Below are 20,877 nucleotides of genomic sequence, written 5' to 3'. Positions count from 1 at the left end.
CAGAGACTATCTTGCCTTTCCCCTCAGCAGCAGCCTCCCGTGTCCCTGTGTCAAAATTGGGGACAGCAAAATCCTGCCTAAAGTGAGGGGGTCCGCGATTCACCCCCGGGCGCTGTTCAGAGTGGCTTTCCACTTGATGGATACACAGTCCTCTCCAGCTCACTTCTTTGATTTCCACTGAGATGCACGGTTATGGGGTTTGCTGGAGGAAAGCGCACAGGTGAGGCAGGAAGATCAGGTAGGTAAGCTATACATAAAATGTAGATGCAGGAACTTTAAAAAGGTGGTGATGGGTGGCGGGAAGTCTGGGACCACTCAGGGTAGTGGCAAGTAACATGAGATTTTTAGGAGAGCCTGAGACCCACCGTAGTTGCATTTAGAAACTGGTATTTTTATCGATGACCCAGAAATATCAACACAAGCTTCAGTTACTGTTATTTCTAAGACAGTCTGTTGTAAGATGCTCTAGCGTTTGAGGGGAGAAAATATAACTTCCCGAAACATTAAAATGTGGGAGAAAATGTGGTCTTGGATTCAAGGAAGCCCACTTGGCTTGGAAACATCTCTTTGGTTGATTGGCTGGTGTTAGAAGGTAGGAAGGTGTATGGAGATGAGACCCAAACCCTAAGAGAAGATCTTTCTAGAGAGCTGGTTTCAGTTTTGACACCAAAACACCTGTAACAACTCTAAGCTAACTTGGAGATAAATGACTCTAAGATGTGTCCCCTATGTTATCTACCTGCCTTGGGCTGTTAAGGGTCCCCACACAGCTATGCTCTCTGGGACCGTGCGTGGTTTTCATGGTTTTCTCGCTCATCCTCTGCGATTCCACTGACAGAGTCTGGCGACTGTGCTGGTCCGCTGCTTAGCAACCGCCCTCCTCTTGCGCGTTTCCTATCGTGAGCCCGAATTGCCACAGTTTTAGAATTGTGTGACAGGGTGGGGCTCGTCTGAGAACACGAAAGATTATGTATCACCTCAGTACTTGGAAAGAAGCAGTAAAGGGTCTTTTTCTATCAAATGGGCTCATTGTGACACTTCTGGCCCGTGGAGGCACCTTGTCTCGAGGCTTGGGCAGCTTTTCCTCTTTTTGTGCTAAGGGTCTGCGTGCGCTGGGGGTGCCCTTGCCTGTCCCCAGATCCAAGTCTCTTCTTGGCTGGTCTTGATGCTGTGTCGGTGAGGTCTCCATTCTCCCCTCCCTGCCCTGCACTTGGGGCAGCTCAGGGCCCACATTTCAGCGCAGAGCAGCGCCCTGCTGGAACTTCGCCCTGAGGTCTGCAGTTGGACATGGTGAGGTCAGGAACAGAAAATCCAGCCAGCCCGCTGCCCTGATTGTACTGCTGCCCGCCAGCCCCGCCTGACGCCCTGACTGTGGTCAGCCCCTCGTTTTCAGGACTCATTCACGGCTCAGCACTACCTTCCCCAGAATCACACCCCATCAAGTCTCAGGGAAGCAATGGCCCTGAGATGCTGAACTCTCTTCTCCTGAAAGCTTTTTTCCTAACGGATACAGTGATGTCTTTACCTTAAAACAGCTGGCTTTGTGCTTGCTGTTCAGATTTTTGGTATTGAAAGTATATTGTTTATGGATACTTACATAGGTGGGAACATTATAGACAAAAGCAGTGAGTCAGGCAACACGAAATCTAGGCACGTGGTTCTGTCTGGGTGAGTATGATCCAGAAGGGGCTCAGATAGGAAAGCTGAAGCCCAGGGAAAGTTCTGCTTCTTAATCTAGGAGGCTCATAGGTGCTCTAATATCTTTAATTACAAATATAATACATTTCACAACAAAAAATGAGCTTTGGAGGAGCACAGAGAAGCACCGTGTGATGGTCCAGGGAGCTCGTCTCTGAGTCAAAGATGAGAGTTTAATAGAGGGAATTCATGACTGTTGGGCAGATCTTTTGGTTGGTTTTGGTTTACGTCCTAGAGCCTAGCTCAGCTCTGAGTAGGTGAGTTTGCTGGAGCTAGTTGAGTAGCTTAGCTAGTGAGTAGTTGAGCTATAGTTGAGCTATAGAATATCAACCCAGTGGGTATCGCGTTTTAGAGAAGAGAATGGAGGTTGTGGCTGTTGAAAGGAAACCTGTGGGACCCCAGCCCCTCCAAGCATCAGCCTCACCATGCTCAGCCTATCCTCACTGGCTGGGATGCCAGGACTCAGGGACAGAGAGGCTGGAAGGAATTGCAGACAACTGGCATTTTAAGAGAAGTCACCACTCTAATCAGTGCCTGGTAGTCATGGGTTCGTTTCCTTTTTGTGTACAAGACATCTCAGAAAATATGATGAGAATCTTCCAAGAATCTCGATTATTCCAGTGGTTCCCAGGACCATTTTTCTGCCCCCCGTACGCAGGAGGTCTGGATGCGTCCCACCCCCACCGGCAGCCGTGCCTGTCTCCCCTTAGGTGGCCTCAGCATAGGGAGGAGATGACACCTGGTCAAGAGTCACTGCCTTGTTTAAAGTGAATAACTTTTAAAACTTTATAGAGTATTCCAAAAGAAAAAGAAAGAAAGCAAAAGCAAAGAGTACCACACAGGCAAAGTGTGAAAAGCAAGTCTCTCTCCCGCCCCCAGTTCCTGGTCCTGAGTTGCCCTCTCCCAAGACAGTCCAGTTCCCAGGGTCTTTGGGGTCCTTCCAGAGATGTTCTGAGCAGATAAGCACTGACTGGGGAAGCGGATCTGACACACTGCCCACTCTGTTCACTTGATAGTGAATCTTAGAGATGATTCCCCCTCTACCCAGGAGCATGTGTCTTATTCTGTTTCGCTGCTGCGAAGCAGGGAAGTGCTGTAATTTATTTAACGGTCTCCTGCTGATGAGCACAAGGTGGTTTCCAGACCTTTGATATTACAATGTGGCAACAAGCAACACGTTGTACACCTTTTAGACCCACTGCGTTATTAGAGCTGAGCACAGACAGCTGATAAATTACATCCTGCATCTGCACTTGCCATAGGACGTAACCCAGCATCATTGTTTCTGGAATAATAATGATAATGGACATTTATTAAATGTTTACTGTGTATCAGGTACTGTGCTAAACACCTTAGCTGGATCATTATTTTGTTATAGTATTACCTTGATTTTAACATTTAGTATTTATATTAATAATATGCTTACATGGTTTATCATATAAAATATGATTATATACATTCCATAAATATATTACTTATTATTTAAATAGGTAGATTTATTATAAAAATAAATATATTAAAATTAAACATAATATTTAACATTATTACCTTGTTATAGTATTATCTCAATTTTATAGATGAGGCCCGATAGCATATAAGTGGTGGAGGGGGGATTTGAACCCAAGGTATCTTCCTCCAGAGTCAAGGTGCTAAACCACCCAGTCAATTATCTACCGTCTGGAAGGTCTTTTGAGCTCCTAAGGGTACCAGGGAGCACGGTCTCTTCAGAGCCACGTGCATGAGAGCAGTGCATGTAGAGGGGCTCCCGAGTGAACCCCGGGGACATCTGGCCAGAACTGGTGACCACATGTCGTTGCTGGGTGAGCACATGCACGTCGGCATCGATGACGCCTGTCCCCTCGAGGCAGCACTGCAGCCCATCTGCCTGTCTCTGGGAGAGCGTGGCGTGCAGAAGTCAGCACGTTAGACGCGGGCTCATCAGATGTTTTGAGCACAATTCTCATTTTATTTTTAGTAGAACCAAAAGTATTTTCTGGAAGCCGCGAGAAGCAACAAGAGGGAGCACACGTGACTGTGTCTGCTTCCCCAGTGGAACAGAAGCTGGTTAAAGATCCCCTTCCTGATGGGTCTAGCTCTCCAAGCAACAGCTGTCAGTCTAGTGACCTCTCTGAACCCGCAGAGAGTCAACAGCAAAGCGTCCCGAAACTCAGCTTCCCTTTACCTGGGTCCCTTTGCCCCTTCCAAGGTTTATGCACATCTCTGCAGGAAGACCGCAGTGTTCAGACAGAAAGAGAGTTCCTGGAAGGTAAGGAGCGAGGGAGGTATAGGGCTGAGATGATTCTTCCTTCATCTTCATAGGGAACATGGTGCAGGGTCTTCCTGGGCCCTGGTTCACTTGAGCTTCCCTTAGGAATCTGCCTTTTCTCCAACTGTACAAGCAGAGAAGAAGCAGGACCAGCAGGTTTAAATAGTGGGCAAGTTCTACCTCCCAAGCAGCGAGAAGACAGCACTGCCTGGGTCAGGAGATCCCAGCCCTACTGTGTACGAGGCCAGCATTGCCTGAAGCTGAGAAGAAGGCCACTCCCAGGTGCCCGGCAGGTTCTCGGGCCTCGTTAGGGAACAGTTGAGACCCGGGGTGGCTGCCCTGAAGGCAGCGGGTGCGCCAGACTGAGGGTGGTCCTCAGTAACTGACTGGCCAGGATAACGGCCGGGGCGTGGAGACCCCACATGTGCCAGGCTCTCAACAAACAGAGCGCACTGACCTCACAGTGCCTTGAAGATAGGTCCCCGTCTCAGCCTCTCACAGAAGTCAAACCAGGCCATCATTTCTCTAAAGGCCAAGTGGCTGACCCCTACGAATATTGCAGCGACCATTGATATATAAAAAAACATAGGAATAAAATAGAAAAAAGATCTGTGGTGCCCAGTTATAACAGAGGAAAATTTAGATTTCCTATCACTCTAAAGATTTTCCCAAAGAGCTGTGGATAAGGACAGAAAGGAAAAGATTATAGAGCTTTGGATTATAAAAGTTAAAATATTTATGGTAATTGAGAAAAACGTTTTTTCCTGAAACCCAAGTGAATCTCTAGCTCATTATTCATCAATACATTAAAGGAGTATGTATTGAATACCCACTGTATACCATCAAAGAAGCATTTATTAAACACCTACTGTGTGCCAGGCACTGTGCACGGTGCTTCCTGCCCTCCAGGTGCTCTCAGTCCGGTACCGGAGACATCGGGGTTGTAACTGTGCCTGCGATGAGCCATCAGGAAGCTGAGGATGGCCCCAGATGCTGCAAGGAGGGGCTGGACAGAGACACCTTCCTCAAGGAAATGATTTTGAGAAAGAACTTGAAAACTGATTAGAGGTTTAAAAATCAGACCCTAAGGTGAAGAGCATCGCAGGCTGAGGGAAAAGCACACACAAAACAAAGGATGGATGGAAAGAGCATGACTCATTAGGGGTCCAGGGGACCGGAGTGCAGGGGTGGAGGGGGGGGCTAGTGTGAATCCAGGGTCCCGTGGGTCGAGTTGGAAGGTCCGTATAAATCCACTAAAAGAGTCTGGACTGAAGCCTGGGCCAAGTCCTTGAAGGGGAAGAGACCTAATTAGATTTGCTCTGAAGGTGATTGTCTCCTGGACAATGTGGAGGCCGGATGGGAGAGGGCCAGGCAGGGAGGCTGAGACTGGCTAGAGATGAGTACAGACCATGCCGCTGGGGAGGACTGGCCACAGTAGTAGAGACTTTGAAGATAATGGACAAAGCTTTGTCGTGAGTAATGGAGAAGATGAGTGTGTCAGGACTGCCCTTGCGTCGCCGGATCTGTGGAGGGGAAGGATGGGAGGAAACCGTGGCTTCCCTGAGTATAGGGTGAGCTGGAATAAAGGTTCACAAGAGGTGGAAACAGTACCACAGAAAGTGTAATTAGCTCTAGCCGTAGGGGGTTGGGGGACAGATATCTGGGTTAGTGGTTAGGCCTGAAGCAGGGATGGGGAGGCAACAGGGAAATCTCCAGAAAAAAACTGGAGCAAATGCTTAGAAGAACAAGGAGAAGGATTTGCGAACCTGTAAGCAGCATGTTGTTGGTAGAGCATCAAAATCGGTAGCTGGAGGGCAACACCCACCATGAACGAGCCATGAGAAGTCTGCTTTCCTTGTAGGGCTTGTAGGTAGTAGGGAGCATTGATGGATTTGGGGTGGAGACAGGACAGCTGGTCCAGACCACAGAGGATCTGGGTGTGAATGGCAGAGGTTATAATGGGGGGTCAGTTAGGACATTCATGGGACCGTGGAGATGCGCCCTGTGGCCACCTCTCCACGCCCAACAGAACTAGCTGCTTCTGGGCACCTGGGCTGGCAGTGTGGAGAGAGGCATGGTGAGCATGACACGGTCCAGCCCTCAAGGGGTTAAAGCATCCTGTGACGGGCCCACTGATGCTGCTGAGTGTGTGAAGTGTGCTCCACGGCAGGTACACAGAGGAGGCAGGAGGGGGCGTTTTCCTGAAAAACTCAGCCTAGAGGTAGGAGGTCACTGGGTGGGCACCAAAGGGGCTTCGTGGAGATGGGAAGGCATGTGTACGAGGAGTGAGGGGACCACTCGTGAGTCTCAGAACCGGAGAGGGTTGGTAAGGCTGTGGTTAGGGCTCGTGTGGTGAGGGGAGTCAGGGAGCCCAGATGGGAAGAGTGGGCTGGGACAGACCCTGTGTTCCAAGTGGAGCAGTTGGTCAGTGAGGGCTAAGTGAATACGTATGAATCGCCCACTTTCACCGCCCCAAAGGCAGCCCTGCCCGAAATGCTGTGGCATGAACTCATCCTCTGATCTCTTCCACCAAGGAGTGTCAAAATGGCTTCAGGATGGAGCCCAGTCCCGCGCTGAGACAGAGAGAGTTCCAATTATGAATGTAAAGCCAGAGCTAGTCTCTGGTAGATTAAGGGGAGGGAGAGATAATTGAACACCGTTCCTCTGTCTTACATCATTAGCGTAGCAAAGATAAGGTAAATTAATACACGGTCCCCAAACAACCCAACTGAAATAATTGTACAGGACACACGTAATAGGAAGCGCAGAATAGAAAAAGTTTCTTTGCATCGGGAGCAAAGGCATTTTGAACGTCAGAAGCCAAGGGAATACCTCCACGGCATCACTAGCCAGTCTCAAGGTCTGGCTGCCTACGAACATGCCTCCCCGTGACCAGGGCAGCTGGGCGTCTGTGATGAGGCGTGATCTCGTGGGCTTAACGAGGCCCATTAATAACCCACTGGTGTTTCTATTTTCAAAATTGTCTTCTGTGTCTCATGGCCTTGAGGAACCAGGAGAAAATCACTGGGCGCTCTCTAAATGGAATTCTAATCTTCTCTCCCAGGAGATTACACGTGCTGTGACTTGGTTGTTAAAATAAAGGAATGCAAGAAGAGTGAGCAGCCCACCACGCCCGAGCCCGAGCCAGCGCCCACTGAGCCAGAAACCCCCCAGGGACCAGAGACCCACGACCTGCCGGAAGACTGTTCCAAGAGCCCGCAAATGCCCACAAGCTCCTTGACCTTGCAGGTAAGGCCTTCCGTGCATCCCGGCGTGATTCCCACCAAGGGGAGACTTCTCCCGGGGAGCCTGTGGGCACATGACCTCACTTCTGCTTCTGAGGCTGGAGACATGACTCAGCTTCCTGGTGGCTGTGTGACTCTGGGCAGGTCCCCTAACCTCTCTGGGCCTCTGTTCCACCATGTGAGTAAGGAGATGATGATGTCTACTCCCCCAGGCTAGGATGGGGATCGCATAACATCAGTAGTGACCGTGATTGGAGCAATGACAGCATTTGTTGAGAGCTTTCTGGTACCCAGACACGGAGAGGGTCACTTCATGGGCGTCAGGGCCTTGCATCCTCATGGCGCCCCCGTGAGGCAGGAGTCCCTACAGCCCTATCTTCAGATAAGGACATAAGCCTTTGAAAGACTAAGGAAGTCCCAAAGTCATGGCCTTGAGTTCAAGCGTATGGAACCTCTCATTCTGTGTCCTTCCCCAATTGTAGAAGTAATATGTACACATTTTTTAAAGTTCAAAGAATACGTAGGTATAAAGATTAGAAGGACAGACCATCCGGAGCAAGCCAGCTGCGCCTTCGGGGGCGCACGCTGCGTGTCAGCAGCTCTGCTGGTGTGCGCAGGCTCCACCTGCCGGCCCTGCGCCCCCGTCCGCCAGGTGGTCCCGCCGCGAGAGACTCACGTGCTCCCAAAGCAGCTGGGGCCTCCATCCTCAGGGCGGGCAGCCGGGGCAGCAGCCACGCCTGGGCCCACGTGCCGTCCCCAGGGGCCATCTCTCCAGGCCCCAGTGACCCGTGCCCGGGACCTGGGGCTGGCGCCTTGGAGGCCAACCGGCCAAGAGACTCCTTTCCTGGCACAGCAGCTAGGGGCGCGAACACGACACGGATGGAGCCCGCGCCACCCTCTCCCTGGAAACCCTGAGCTCCCCGAGGGCTGGGAGAGGAATGAGGCAGAGGACGTTCACGCTGTCTAGCACGTTTAGCACCTCCAGAGGGCCTGTGCCGAGCACCTGCTATTTGCAGAGCTGGGCAGTGGCTGTAAGGGATGCGATGTGGAGGAGATAGGGCACCTGCCATCCGGGAGCTCACGGCCCAGCATGACAACACGTGTGCGTGAATCACTCGCGCGGGGCGGCCCGTGAAGGACCAGCAAGCTCAGGCTGAACAGGGAGACCTGGCAGTTTACCGGGAGAACCGAGACTTGAGCCGATGGGTGTAGCTGGGGGTGGTACTCCAGGCAGGGGATCAACTTGAACAGCGGTCTGTGAGGAATATAGGTTAAGACAGTGAAAGGCAGGGTGGGAAAAGCATGGGACACCCACAGCTGAGGGTCGCCAGGCCATCTACCAAATGACGACGAGCCTCAGTTTTTGCCTCTGTCAAATGGGGATAAATGTATCTGCCTTCCAGAATCAATGCGGGGATCCTCAGACAACAAATAGACATAAAGCGTTGAGCTTAGTGTCTAGCACAGAGCAGAGTGCGTCAGCGGTGGTTATCCCTTTTCAGTAAATCTGTGTTAGGGGCTTCGTCCATGCACAGTGGTGGATGCGGTGAGAGCTGAGGCCGAAGAGGAAATACAGGAATTCTGACCTCCCCTATGGAGCTTGCAGAACCATTCTGCAAAGGCAGAGCTCTCCTGCCGGCTCTTTCTTCCTGGGAGGAGAAGCTGTTTCCGTTAGCTATGATTAGTGTTTCTCCTGAAAAGACACATGCTTCATGCTGGGAGGAGGATCTGGTTCTGTGCTTCTTAAGGCATCCAGCTCCCTGCAGAAGCAGCTGCCTCGGAACGCCTCCATTCCTCTCCCACCTGTGTCGCTTTGGAATATGGAATTTAGGGCATTCAGATTTTGGAAATGGATTAATTGACAGGGAGGAGAAGGAACAGGCGGAGGTGTGCCTTTGCACTCACAATTTGCTGCTGGTGACTGTCAGTCGTGCTGCAGTGGGGCCCCTGGTGCTGACTGAGACCTATGTTACCAACGTGTCTGTTGCCATCTTTCCATGAGGTGTTGGGAGGAAATTGGGATGTGCTCATGCATCAGCCTCTCGACCCAATCAGACAGGTGTGTTGCCTTTCTGCGTCATTTCTCTTAAAAAGAAAATGCTTTCCTGGCTCCTCTTAGGAGGCCCTGGAAGTCCGCAAACCTCAGTTCATTTCTCGCTCGCAAGAACGTCTGAAGAAGCTAGAACACATGGTACAGCAGAGAAAAGCCCAGCAGAAGGAGAGCCTGGGCCAGAAGCAGAGTCTCCTTCCTGTCCGCGCCAATAAGAAGCAGTTCACCGTTCCCCACCCTCTTAGCGGTAAGCTACAGGTGGCTCGGGAGGGCTGGCGAGACTGCCAGATCCTGGGGCGGCGACCTTCACCCAGGCCGGTGGTCCAGATGGTGCCCCTGCCCTGTGCAGGACTCATGTTCGCCCAAGTACCCAAACCTCAGGGTCATACAGCCTGCCCCGGAAGCCAGCCCGTCCTGAGAGATCGTGTACGGGCACTGGACTCAGCAGAGATAACTTGGGACCCAAATTTACCCTTTTAGCTGGCAAAGTAGCAGCCCAGGGCAGCCGGCTCAGATTCTTGGCTTCTTAACAGATATTTGCAAGAGGTGCCCTTTGCCCTTGATAGATTGCAAAACAGGTCTCGGGGTGAGAGGTTGACTCCAGTTTGTCTATATCAACATTCATCATCTTGAAACCCCTTTCCAGCCGTGAGCTCAGAGAAGGGATGGCCAGCTTGCCAAGCGCCAGGAGGCCGGTGTCGCACTGACCCTGCAAGGGCAGCGCTCATTGACTCACTGGAGAAGTCGTTACCAGGCCCCTTCTCTGGGCCAGACCCCTTCTCTGGGCCAGGCTCCGTGCTGGGAGCTGGGGAGAGTGCAGTAAGCAAGGCTGGCCTCCGTCCTTTCTTCGTGGAGCTTATAAACAGACTATTAAACCAGCGAGAATAAGAAGAGACAAGGGCACAGATGGGGACATGGGAGCACATTCTGATGGCCTGCCAACTCAAATCTTAAAATCTGCAGGCCTGGGGAAACCTCCGTTTTATTTCTTTGGATAGACGAACAAGATCTTTCTTCCTAGGAAAATGTTCCGGCCCCCAGGAGGTGAAATCATGGGTCTAATTCTGAATAAAAGTCCTCTGGGGAAATAACCATATTCAATAAAATGCAGCTTAGCAAATATTACCAAGATCTTACAGGGGGGATGGGGGGGACAGAGGACAGAGGGGTTGGAATAGGATTCCTGTTAACCACGGGCAGGCTAGGTCCCCCCCCGCCCCCCGCAGTTCTGCTGGGGGAGTCGTCCAAGACCCCAGAAAGGGCAAACTTGAATGCATCCTTCTCACGGTGAAGGATTTAGTAGTACACCTGCTCCTCAGCCCCAGTAACACTTCCCAGGATGCTAAGAAAAGGAAATCAACAAAATACACGTGCAAAGACTTTCCCTGCTTGAAAATGTGTCTCTCATCGGCTTTGGAAGCCGATTGGCAGCTATAGACTATTTGGGTGTGTTCTCTGGCGGCTCCTTAGTTTCTGGCTCAACAGAGAGCAGTCTGGGTTCGGGTACAGATTTCTCAGGTTGCCGTGAGGCACCAAGTGCCAGTTACAACCGGGGGTCCCCCCAGGGCCCTCAGTGTCCAGGCTTGTTCTGGGGAGGGCTGCCAGGGTGCCCGTGGTGTGTGGGCCACTTGGCCTCCACGTTTTTGAAGATCCTGCTTGATGAAAATGGTTAGATAAACAAATGTGTTGTCAACAAATATAAAACAGTGTCACGTTAGAGCTCAACATACGTATACACAAAAAATGGTGTCTAAGAGTCTTCCTTTTCGGTCAGCTCCCGTCACTTTGTGTAGAAAAAAATGGAGACGCGTGGACATTTGGGAACTTGTTATGCGTGGGGCCATTCCTGCTCGTCCCCTGGGCCAGCTGCCTTCCGGCCGTGCCACACCGTGGGCCTCAGTGTCCTGGAATATCATCATCTCAAATATCAGAGGGAAGCTGCCTTGGTCATCTGTATCCATTTCCTAGGGCTGCTGGAAGAAATGACCCTAGACTGGGTGGGTGGCTAAGGTAACAGAACTTGATTCTCTCGTAGTCTGGAGGCCAGAAATCCAAAATCCAGGTGTCCACAGGACCGAGTCCTTCCTGAAGCTCAGAGGGAGAATCCATCCTATGCCCCTCTGCTCGCTCCAGAAGCTTCTGGCAGCTTCTAGCATTCCTTGGCATTGGTTGGCTTATAGATGCGTCATTCTAATCCCCGCCTTTGTCTCCCTTGTGTCTGTGTGTCTTTGTGTCCAAATTTCCTCTTATAAGGGCACCAGTCATTGGAGTAGGGTCCACCCTCATCCAGTATGACCTCATTTTAACTTGCATACATCTGCAAAGACCCTATTTCCAAATCAAGTCACAGATACAAGGGAGGGGGCTTGAACATATCTTTTTGGGGAGACAGTTCTAGCCACTCCATCATCCTGTGGTGATGTTTTGCCCCAAACAGATATTATCCTTACATGTTCACATTCCTTTGAATGAAAATCTTAAAATCGTGTATATAATAAAAGGTGATCAGACCCAGTCGATAGTCTTAAATAACCGAGGCACCTTTTTATTACCCAAATTCCGAGACGGTCCTGATGACTAGAATGCTCTGGGCAGGCTTCAGCGCACGATTTTATGGCCGCTCTTCCGATCCCCGCGGTATTTATGGTTGATGAGAGGTTTACTCTCGTGTTTGTTTGTGTTAGGTCGGCTCAATCAGACAACTTCTGAAACGAGAGCCTTGTGCGAGCTCTGGACAAGCGCAGGGAGTGCTTAAGGCTCCATTAATCGAGTCTGCAGTACACATCTTGTCTTCAGCCTGTCTGCTGGCAAGATGATAAAAGCAAGATGCAGATGTTTTTCTTACACGCTAAATTAGTTAATAAATCATATTCGTGAACGAGCTCCGGCTACAGTGTCAAGACATCTGTTAGAGGGGAGACTCGGATTGCTTTCCGAGCTGAGATAGCTGCCTCTGATCAGGGCCCGCCTGGCACAGACCTGAGAGGTTCGGGTGGCACCTCCGGCAGCTGACAAACACCCACTTGCGGAGGGGCTGCCGGGAAAGCGCGCACCTGATATCCAGGACAATTACAGTGAGGGCCAGAGGGCCGGCTCGGCTTCCTGTTGGCTGATGAATCCTGAACAGCCTCTAAGGCACAGGGGCGGTGACACACGTGTGCGGACACGCGTGTGCATGCTCACATGTGTGAGTTTTCAGTTGGCTCCCTGTGTGGAGATGGGGGATTTTCAGGACCAGCTGGGACCAGAGCGAGTCTGGGAAGCAGCGTTATAAAGGTCCTGCCTACAGCCCCAGCCTGTCCTAATACCTCATCTTCTGTAGCTTGAGTTCCCAAAGCCAACACATGCCTGGCCTCTTTCCTTGTCCAGGAGCCACCTGGGCCACCTGGGCTTGGCTCCAGCAGTGACACGAGGAACATCTTCACCCGTCTCTTAGCAAACCCTTCTTGAGAACCCACTGTGTGCCGGCCACAGTCCCTGGTCCCAGGGACCTCCCCACCTCTTGGGGAGGACACACAGGCAAAGAGGCAATGACCTTGGAATTTGCTAAGTGCCATGAAAGGGGGTTGCCATGGCAAACCACGGGTGGTGGTCTCGCTCCCACCTTGGGATACGGTCCTGATGGGGGAGAGCTCGTACTGCATTAGGATGAGGAGAGACTATGAGGGTGCGTCGTGGGGCAGGGTGGGGAGGGCAGGATGTGCTGGGGGAGGGTGTGGAAGCACTGTAGGGAGAGGTCGCTGGGTGCTCAGATCAGCTATGGCTGGACCGTAAAATGGGGGTGGGGAGCAGAGGGGGAGACAGAAGCGCCGAAGGGGAGTCCAAGGGGCTACCAGGCATTGTATATGCTGCTTCTGGGTTTCTCCTTGTTCTGCCGTCAAAGTTGAGGCTATGTAACTCCAGGCAAGACGTGAGGAAGGCAGTCTAGGGCAAGGCAGTGGAGTGCCGAAGGGCGACGGACGCAGCGGTTCCTAGGTGATGGGGTCGGTGGGACTGGTGACTGCCGAGTCATGGGGAGAAGATGAGCCTCAAGGAGTCTGGGGGAAGGGCGGGAGGCCGGCCTGTGTTCTCAGCGTCTGAGGTACTGACTCTCTAACCTGTGGGCCTCTCTCCCCTTCCCCAGTCAGGGCTCCACCTGCCCATGTCCCCTGAGTTACCTGGGACATAGGTGGGGCTTCCCCATAGTCTCTGCACAGCTCCTGGGGTCCCGGGGGGAGGGATTGGTCATGTTGAAAGGCTGACCGTAACCTGGAATTAGAGAGTTCCAGAGTCAGTCATTGCTTCTGCCCGGCAGGATGCATTTGAGGGAGGATGGGCTGAAAGCACGTGGGAAGCACCAGGTACAGCACCCCCAGGTAGTAGGCAGTTTAGCACCTGCAGTTAGTAGGTGGTACAGCACCCGTAGGTAGGGGCTCAGTCAGTATCTCCTGGTGACCAGTCTGTGGCGTGATCCTGCCCTCACTGCGACTCCCCCAGCCTGGGCCGCACCTCCTTCAGCTTTTGAGCCTCCCTGGATTCCATCCTCACCCTGCAGCCCAGACCCCTCCCAGCCTGACTTGCCCACCTGCCTACCTGTCCCAGTTGGTCTCATTGGCTGTCCTTCTTTATCTCCGGGAACATTCACCATCAGTGCCCCCAAACCACCTGACAGAAGCCCTGTCTGTCCCGCTTCCTCTCTGCCCTGCAACATGCTGCCTAACCCCCCCAGTCCATCTCAAGTCTAGCTTCTGTCTTACTATCTTACCCCCAAGGCTCTTTCCCGTGACTCCTGTAATGCATGACCTGGGCTGCGTGCTGACTTTCACTTCTCAGTTGAGCACTTTGCTCACTGGGAATCACTGCTGCTCGCTGCTCTGTACTCAATGCTGCAGCCACTAGGAAAGCTGGGCAGTGCTCAAACGCAGCTCGGGTTGGCTTGCCTCCATCTCAGTTTATGTCCCCTCTAATGTTTGGCGTGGTCCTCCTGGCTCTTCCAGATTGTCGTCTTAACCTGTGAGTGTGTAGGAAACCCATCAGGAAGATGGCTTCAGGAAAACCTTTCTTCCAGGAAGCCCTCCCTGACTGCTCCCACCCAGTCTCCACCTCCCTACCTCTTCCCCGGGAGCACTCCTGTCTCTTGTATCTCTCTACACGGTCTACCTTCTTACCTTTTCACTTTGGATTATAGCCATGTGACTGCCAGAAGAACCTCCCTGGATTCTAAGCGCCAGTGGGCACACACCACACCAGGTCACTCTGGGAAGCTCTGCCGCGTGTAGCAAAGCAGCCTAACTTAATCTGAATTGCGTTATCCGTACTTCCCAAGGTGAGCCAAGCACAGCCATTTAACTCACAGACCAGCAGAGGAGCGGAATTCTCCTGAAGGCACTGCAGAATTCCTTCTCCGGCTGATCTGCTTTCGCTGATGATTTTTGGCTGGAGCAGGTATTAAAATTAATTTGCATTCTCTGAGCATGTAGCTAGAAAAGCGACCCAGCAGATATGAGATGGCTGGGGAAGTCACTGCAGTAATAAAAATGTGCTGTTCATCACGCAGCTAGCACTGGCCACACCGCCCCTGTTAGTGCTGATCTGATCTCATGAATGTTTTTCCATCAATCTTCTGAATAAATATTTGGGCCTAGTTCTCCCAATATTACTCACAAAGGAATTTTAAATGCGCTTATCAGATAAAAGTCAATTGTTACTTCATCAGTCTGCAAAGAAAACAAGAAGCATGATTTAGCTAAAAGACTGTTTCCCTAATTCAGAGATATTTGCACGTACACTATTACTGGTGTCCTTCTCGGACCAATGATAAAGGTTTCGTGTTGTGTCTTTTTCTAAGAAACGAGGGAAAAAAAGATCACTCTATGTCTGTTGATTAGAAGTAGACCTATTTTATTCTAATTAAAATAATTAAACACAGAATTGTAGAATGTTAAGGGAAAATGTCTTTATGGGAACTCTCCCAATTGCCTGGATTTTATTTTCCAAATGATTTCCCTTTTATCCCACAGTGCAGTTCAGTAATAAACCTTGCAGTGACACTAAGGATATAAATCTACTTGGCAACCAGAATGAAAGTTTATTCATCATCTATAAATCACGGTATTTTGTGGTTCTCTAAATCAGGGGTCCCCAACCTTTCTGGCACCAGGGACTGGTTTCGTGGAAGGCAATTTTTCCACAGACTGGGGGGTGGGGGGATGGTTTCGGGATGACTCAAGCACATTACATTTATTGTGCACTTTATTTCTATTATTATTACATTGTAATATATAATGAAATAATTATACAATCCACGATAATGCAGAATCAGTGGGAGCCCTGAGCTTGTTTTCCTGCAACTAGGTGGTCCCATCTAGGGGTGATGGGAGACAGTGACACCCGAAGTGTGTTGCTTGTGTCCCGTCTTAATTGTCACTTGCCAATTGTCACTTGTCACTGATGGGTTTGTTTTTTTTTTACATCTTTATTGGAGTATAATTGCTTTACAGTGGTGTGCTATTTTCTGCTTTATATCAAAGTGAATCAGTTATACATATACATATGTTCCCATATCTCTTCCCTCTTGCGTCTCCCTCCCTCCCACCCTCCCTATCCCACTGCTCTAGGTGGTCACAAAGCACCGAGCTGATCTCCCTGTGCTATGCGGCTGCTTCCCACTAGCTATCTGTTTTACTTTTGGTAGTGTATATATGTCCATGCCACTCTCTCGCTTTGTCACAGCTTACCCTTCCCCCTCCCCATATCCTCAAGTCCATTCTCTAGTAGGTCTGTGTCTTTATTCCTGTCTTACCCCTAGGTTCTTCATGATATTTTTTTTTCTTAAATTCCATATATATGTGTTAGCATACGATATTTGTCTTTTTCTTTCTGACTTACTTCACTCTGTATGACAGACTCTAGGTCCATCCACCTCATTACAAATAGCTCAATTTCGTTTCTTTTATGGCTGAGTAATATTCCATTGTATATATGTGCCACATCTTCCCTAGCCATTCATCCGACGATGGACACTTAGGTTGTTTCCATCTCCTGGCTATTGTAAATAGAGCTACAATGAACATTTTGGTACATGACTCTTTTTGAATTATGGTTTTCTCAGGGTCTATGCCCAGTAGTGGGATTGCTGGGTCAAATGGTAGTTCTATTTGTAGTTTTTTAAGGAACCTCCATACTGTTCTCCATAGTGGCTGTACCAATTCACATTCCCACCAGCAGTGCACGAGTGTTCCCTTTTCTCCACACCCTCTCCAGCATTTATTGTTTGCAGATTTTTTGATGATGGCCATTCTGACTGGTGTGAGATGATATCTCATTGTAGTTCCGATTTGCATTTCTCTAATGATTAGTGATGTTGAGCATTCTTTCATGTGTTTGCTGGCAATATGTATATCTCCTTTGGAGAAATGTCTATTTAGGTCTTCTGCCCATTTTTGGATTGGGTTGTTTGTTTTTTTGTTATTGAGCTGCATGAGCTGCTTGTAAATTTTGGAGATTAATCCTTTGTCAGTTGCTTCATTTGCAAATATTTTCTCCCATTCTGAGGGTTGTCTTTTGGTCTTGTTTATGGTTTCCTTTGCTGTGGAAAAGCTTTGAAGTTTCATTAGGTCCCATTTGTTTATTTTTATTTCCATTTCTCTGGGAGGTGGGTCAAAAAGGATCTTGCTGTGTCGGGTTTTGATATGCGTCTGCAAGCAATTGATTTATTATGGTCTCCGTGCAGTCAAACCTCTCAGCTAATGATAATCTGTGCCTGCAGCCGCTCCCCAGCGCTAGCATCACCGCCTCAGCTCCACCTCAGATCATCAGGCATTAGATTCTCGTAAGAAGCGCGCAACCTAGATCCCTCGCACGCGCAGTCCACAGCAGGGTTCGTGCTCCTATGAGAATCTAATGCCGCCGCTGATCTGACAGGAGGCGGAGCTCAGGCTGTAATGCGAGCGATGGGGAGCGGCTGTAATTACAGATGAAGCTTTGCTCGCTCGCCCGCCACTCACCTCCTGCTGTGCAGCCCGGTTCCTAACAGGCCACGGACCGGTATCAGTCCGTAGCCTGGGGGTTGGGGACCCCTGCTCTAGATAATGCTGGGAAACCCTGAAATTGGAGCAGTGAATCGCACATCAACAGCTAGCCTTTCAGACATGTTCTAGATGTTGCTCTTTTATGGTGAAGTGCGATTTGAGCCATTGTCACGCTTCCTTTATATGGGTGATTTAAACTTGCTGTTCAAACACACACGTTCTTAAGAAAATGTGGCGAAAGTACACCAGGTTTTATATATCCATATATAAAGTCCCATTCTGCAGCCACAAATACTTTGAAAACTGAGCACGAATCATAACCGTTAATATTCTGCAATTGTCACTTCTCTCCCCAGCATCCTTAAGCCTAGACTATCCAGAATGCGTTCCCGAGGGAGACCAATGCCTTCAGATTGTTTTGTATGCTGTGTTCTCTGGGAGGTTTACAATGCTCACGTATGTCAAGGGCACTGATAAGTTCTCTAAACTTCTTTGACCTTGGAATGCTTTTACCTGACTCTTGAGACTCCACTTTGGACATATAGCTCTAGGAATGTTTGCTTATAAAAATATCTACCATGTTTTGCCAAAGAAACCCCAACTGGAGTTTCCATCTGCCATTTCCCACAGGAATCTGGGACTGTGAGAAGGAGGTCTTATTCTCCTTATCTGAATCCCTTTGGTCCAGCAATTCCAGAAGGTGATGACTGAGGACCCTGGGAACCTCTGGGCAGTGGGCTTGTGGTGCCGATTTCACAGTCTGTGGCCAGCTTGCCTCACTGGAAGCTTGTCCCTTGACAGGCCCTGGACCTGTCTCCACGTGGGCTCCCCTGGCATCTGTAACAATGCCATCATGCTGTCACCCAGCACAGAGTCCAACAGAGAAAGAGGAACCAGTCAGAATCCCTTTGGAAAGCACTTCACAAATGTCATAATGTGAAATAACCAGGGAGGGTGGCGTTGTCCATACCAAGAGCTGAGAAAATGGCTAGAGGAAGCAATAAGCTGCCGGAGAGCTAACTGTGCAACTAGGACAGTGACACAGGCAGCTGAATCAGACTATGCCACTGGGGTCTCTGGGGCTGGTGATCTGATTGTCTGTTGCCATGGCAAAGAGAGGTTCTCCATTCCCTCAGGATAGGGTTGCCAGATGCATTAAATGAAAGTATAGGATGCTCAGTTAACCTTGCATTTCAGAGCATCAAAACACCTTTCAGCCTAAGTATGTCCCAAATATTGCACGGGATACAACTTATGCTAAAAAAAATGTTTCATTGTTGATCTGAAATGCAAATTTAACTGGGCATCCTTATTTGGCAATCCTTCCTCAAATCCTGGAAACCCATGTAGGGACTTGGCTTTTTTCCTTATCACTCTTACCTTCTCTCAGTGTTCCGCAAACGTGAGCAAGCATCAGAATCACTTAAAGGGCTTGTGAACTCACAGACCACGGGTCCAGGCCCAGAATTTCCGGTCCAGCTAACCTGGGGCGGGGCCAAGGACTTGCATTTGTACCAAGTTCCCAAGCGATGCTGAGGCTGCCGGTTCAGGGAAGGAAAGGGAAGCAGAAGCCACACAGATGTTATTAGCATTTAAGTGAAAATATTAGCCTCACTTTGAGAACCACAGCCTTGTGGTTCTTGTGCAGAGAATAAACAGTCCATTGATTCCATCAGTGACTCAATTCTCAGGCCTCTTACCTATTTACTCTGAGACCTAGGCTAAGCTACTGAACGGCAAGGCCTCAGTTTGCTCATCTATAGAGACGGAAGACCTGCTTTCACGGAGAGTGGTGCCAGTTACCATTGCTGCTGTCACTGGCATCTCCACGGTTAAAGTGCACTTTCGTACGGACCATCCCATGAGACCTTCCAAGGACCTTTAAAGCAGATACTGTCCCCGCACCAAGCAGAGGAGGTACAGAAGGTCAGCGAGCTTGAGTGGCCTGTCCCAGGGCACAGAGCACCGAGCTGAGGCCTCGACTGACCCAGACCTGCAGACTCGGATCCCAAATGGACACTTTTTTCATGGTATGGAGGGTCAGGCGGGCCAAAGGAAGCATCATCAAATGTACATCATAGGGACTTCCCTGGTGGCGCAGTGGTTGAGAATCCGCCTGCCAATGCAGGGGACACAGGTTTGAGCCCTGGTCCGGGAAGATCCCACATGCAACAGAGCAACTAAGCCCATGTGCCACAACTGCTGAGCCTGCGCTCTAGAGCCCGTGAGCCACAACTACTGAGCCCACGTGCCACAACTACTGAAGCCCCTGTGCTCTAGGGCCCGTGCTCCGCAGCAAGAGAAGCCACCACAATGAGAAGCCCGCGCACCGCAACGAAGGGTAGCCCCCGCAGCTAGAGAAAGCCTGCACACAGCAACGAAGACCCAATGCAGCCAAAAAATTAATTAATTTAAAAAAAAAGGTACATCATAGAAGCACGATGTTTAATGTACTAATGCTCGTATTATTTTCATGAAGCAGAAACAGTGAATTTCCTGCCGTGTGTAGTGAGGTCACTAAGAACAGGGGTCATTACATCTTACAGTCTGGGTGGAGTTGTCCAGCTCCTTTGGTTTGCCTTTAAATTCACCAGTGTGCTCATTGTGGGAAATGCTGTACATCGCTTTGCTGGCCCCAGAGAAATGCATGTTTTAGGCAATTGATGGGAGCCCTTGACGAGGGTTCAGTTTGTGAGTGTCTGGTCTTGAGTAGGGATCTGGGTTAGTTTGTGAATCTCTGATGCTGTAGACAGTGGGGTAAGCTGAATATTCATGACATCAGCTTGTTCGGTGGCTCCTTGGGAACAGAGTTGGCCAGGCTGACAGCCAAGTAAAGTGAATCTAGAACCATAAAGGAGAAGACCCTGGGGGGCAGGGGGGAAAGCAGCTTGCGATGGAGCTCTTGGGTCCAAGAGAGAGAGTAGGATGGCACCGGGGATTGTATTAAGTCTCCTTTGAAGCAGAGATGTTTCACTTGGGGATCTGGTTCCTCTAGGTGGAGGAGCTGAAGCCACGGTCCCTGGGCCTCATCTGCCTGTGTTGCATCAAGGATTCTATTACGAGGACCTGCAGGGAGGCTCGTGGGCTGCCAGTGCGCTTGGCAGACTGGCAAGCCCACGATCCTTCTCATCACCGGCCCCGTCAGCCAAGGGCAGACCCTTCCTCAAATCCATCCTTTAGCTCCCAGCGCCCTATCTGTTCATGGAAGCCCTGAAACGGGCTTCAGTCCTGCTCTAGACTCAAGGATAAGTCTGTCTGTGCAGGAGCCAAGCTCTCTGCAGAGAGCACTATTCACTCATCTTAACCAGGAGCCTGTGGTCCATCTCATTTCTTGACCTGAGCATGAAAAGAGAAATAGATCTCCCCACAGACCTCTGGTTGATTTTTCATTTCTTAATTCTGTATGCCTTTACCTGAAGGGTCTGAGAGGCTCGTTGCCTCTCTGAACTGTGACATTAGTATCTCTCTTTTGTGTCCGAATGGGAATTGAGCATTATTTTTATATAAATGAAATGTGCAGCCTCCGCCGGCCTTCCAGGCCCCTAGAATGGGTTGCTCATCCACAAACTGTCATTCAGGATCCCACAGAAGGATAGGAGGGATTTCAGA

General features: G+C 50.1%; 1 protein-coding gene across 3 annotated transcripts in view; it reads left to right on the top strand.

Moving 5' to 3' along the window:
* C16H10orf90 (chromosome 16 C10orf90 homolog) overlaps positions 1–20,877 on the top strand; it is a 232,496-nt gene that overhangs the window by 196,618 nt on the left and 15,001 nt on the right. For 2 of the 3 annotated variants that reach the window (XM_060126529.1, XM_060126530.1), the window contains 3 exons: positions 3,674–3,964; positions 7,029–7,213; positions 9,329–9,506. In XM_060126529.1, coding sequence (XP_059982512.1) covers positions 3,674–3,964; positions 7,029–7,213; positions 9,329–9,506 — 654 coding nt within the window. The remainder of the gene's footprint in view (positions 1–3,673; positions 3,965–7,028; positions 7,214–9,328; positions 9,507–20,877) is intronic. The other variant, XM_060126531.1, reaches the window with a different exon arrangement.

This window comes from Lagenorhynchus albirostris, chromosome 16, assembly GCF_949774975.1.
Source record: "Lagenorhynchus albirostris chromosome 16, mLagAlb1.1, whole genome shotgun sequence".
NCBI classification, from domain to species: Eukaryota; Metazoa; Chordata; class Mammalia; order Artiodactyla; family Delphinidae; genus Lagenorhynchus; species Lagenorhynchus albirostris.
This window is presented reverse-complemented; position numbering and strand designations above follow the sequence as displayed.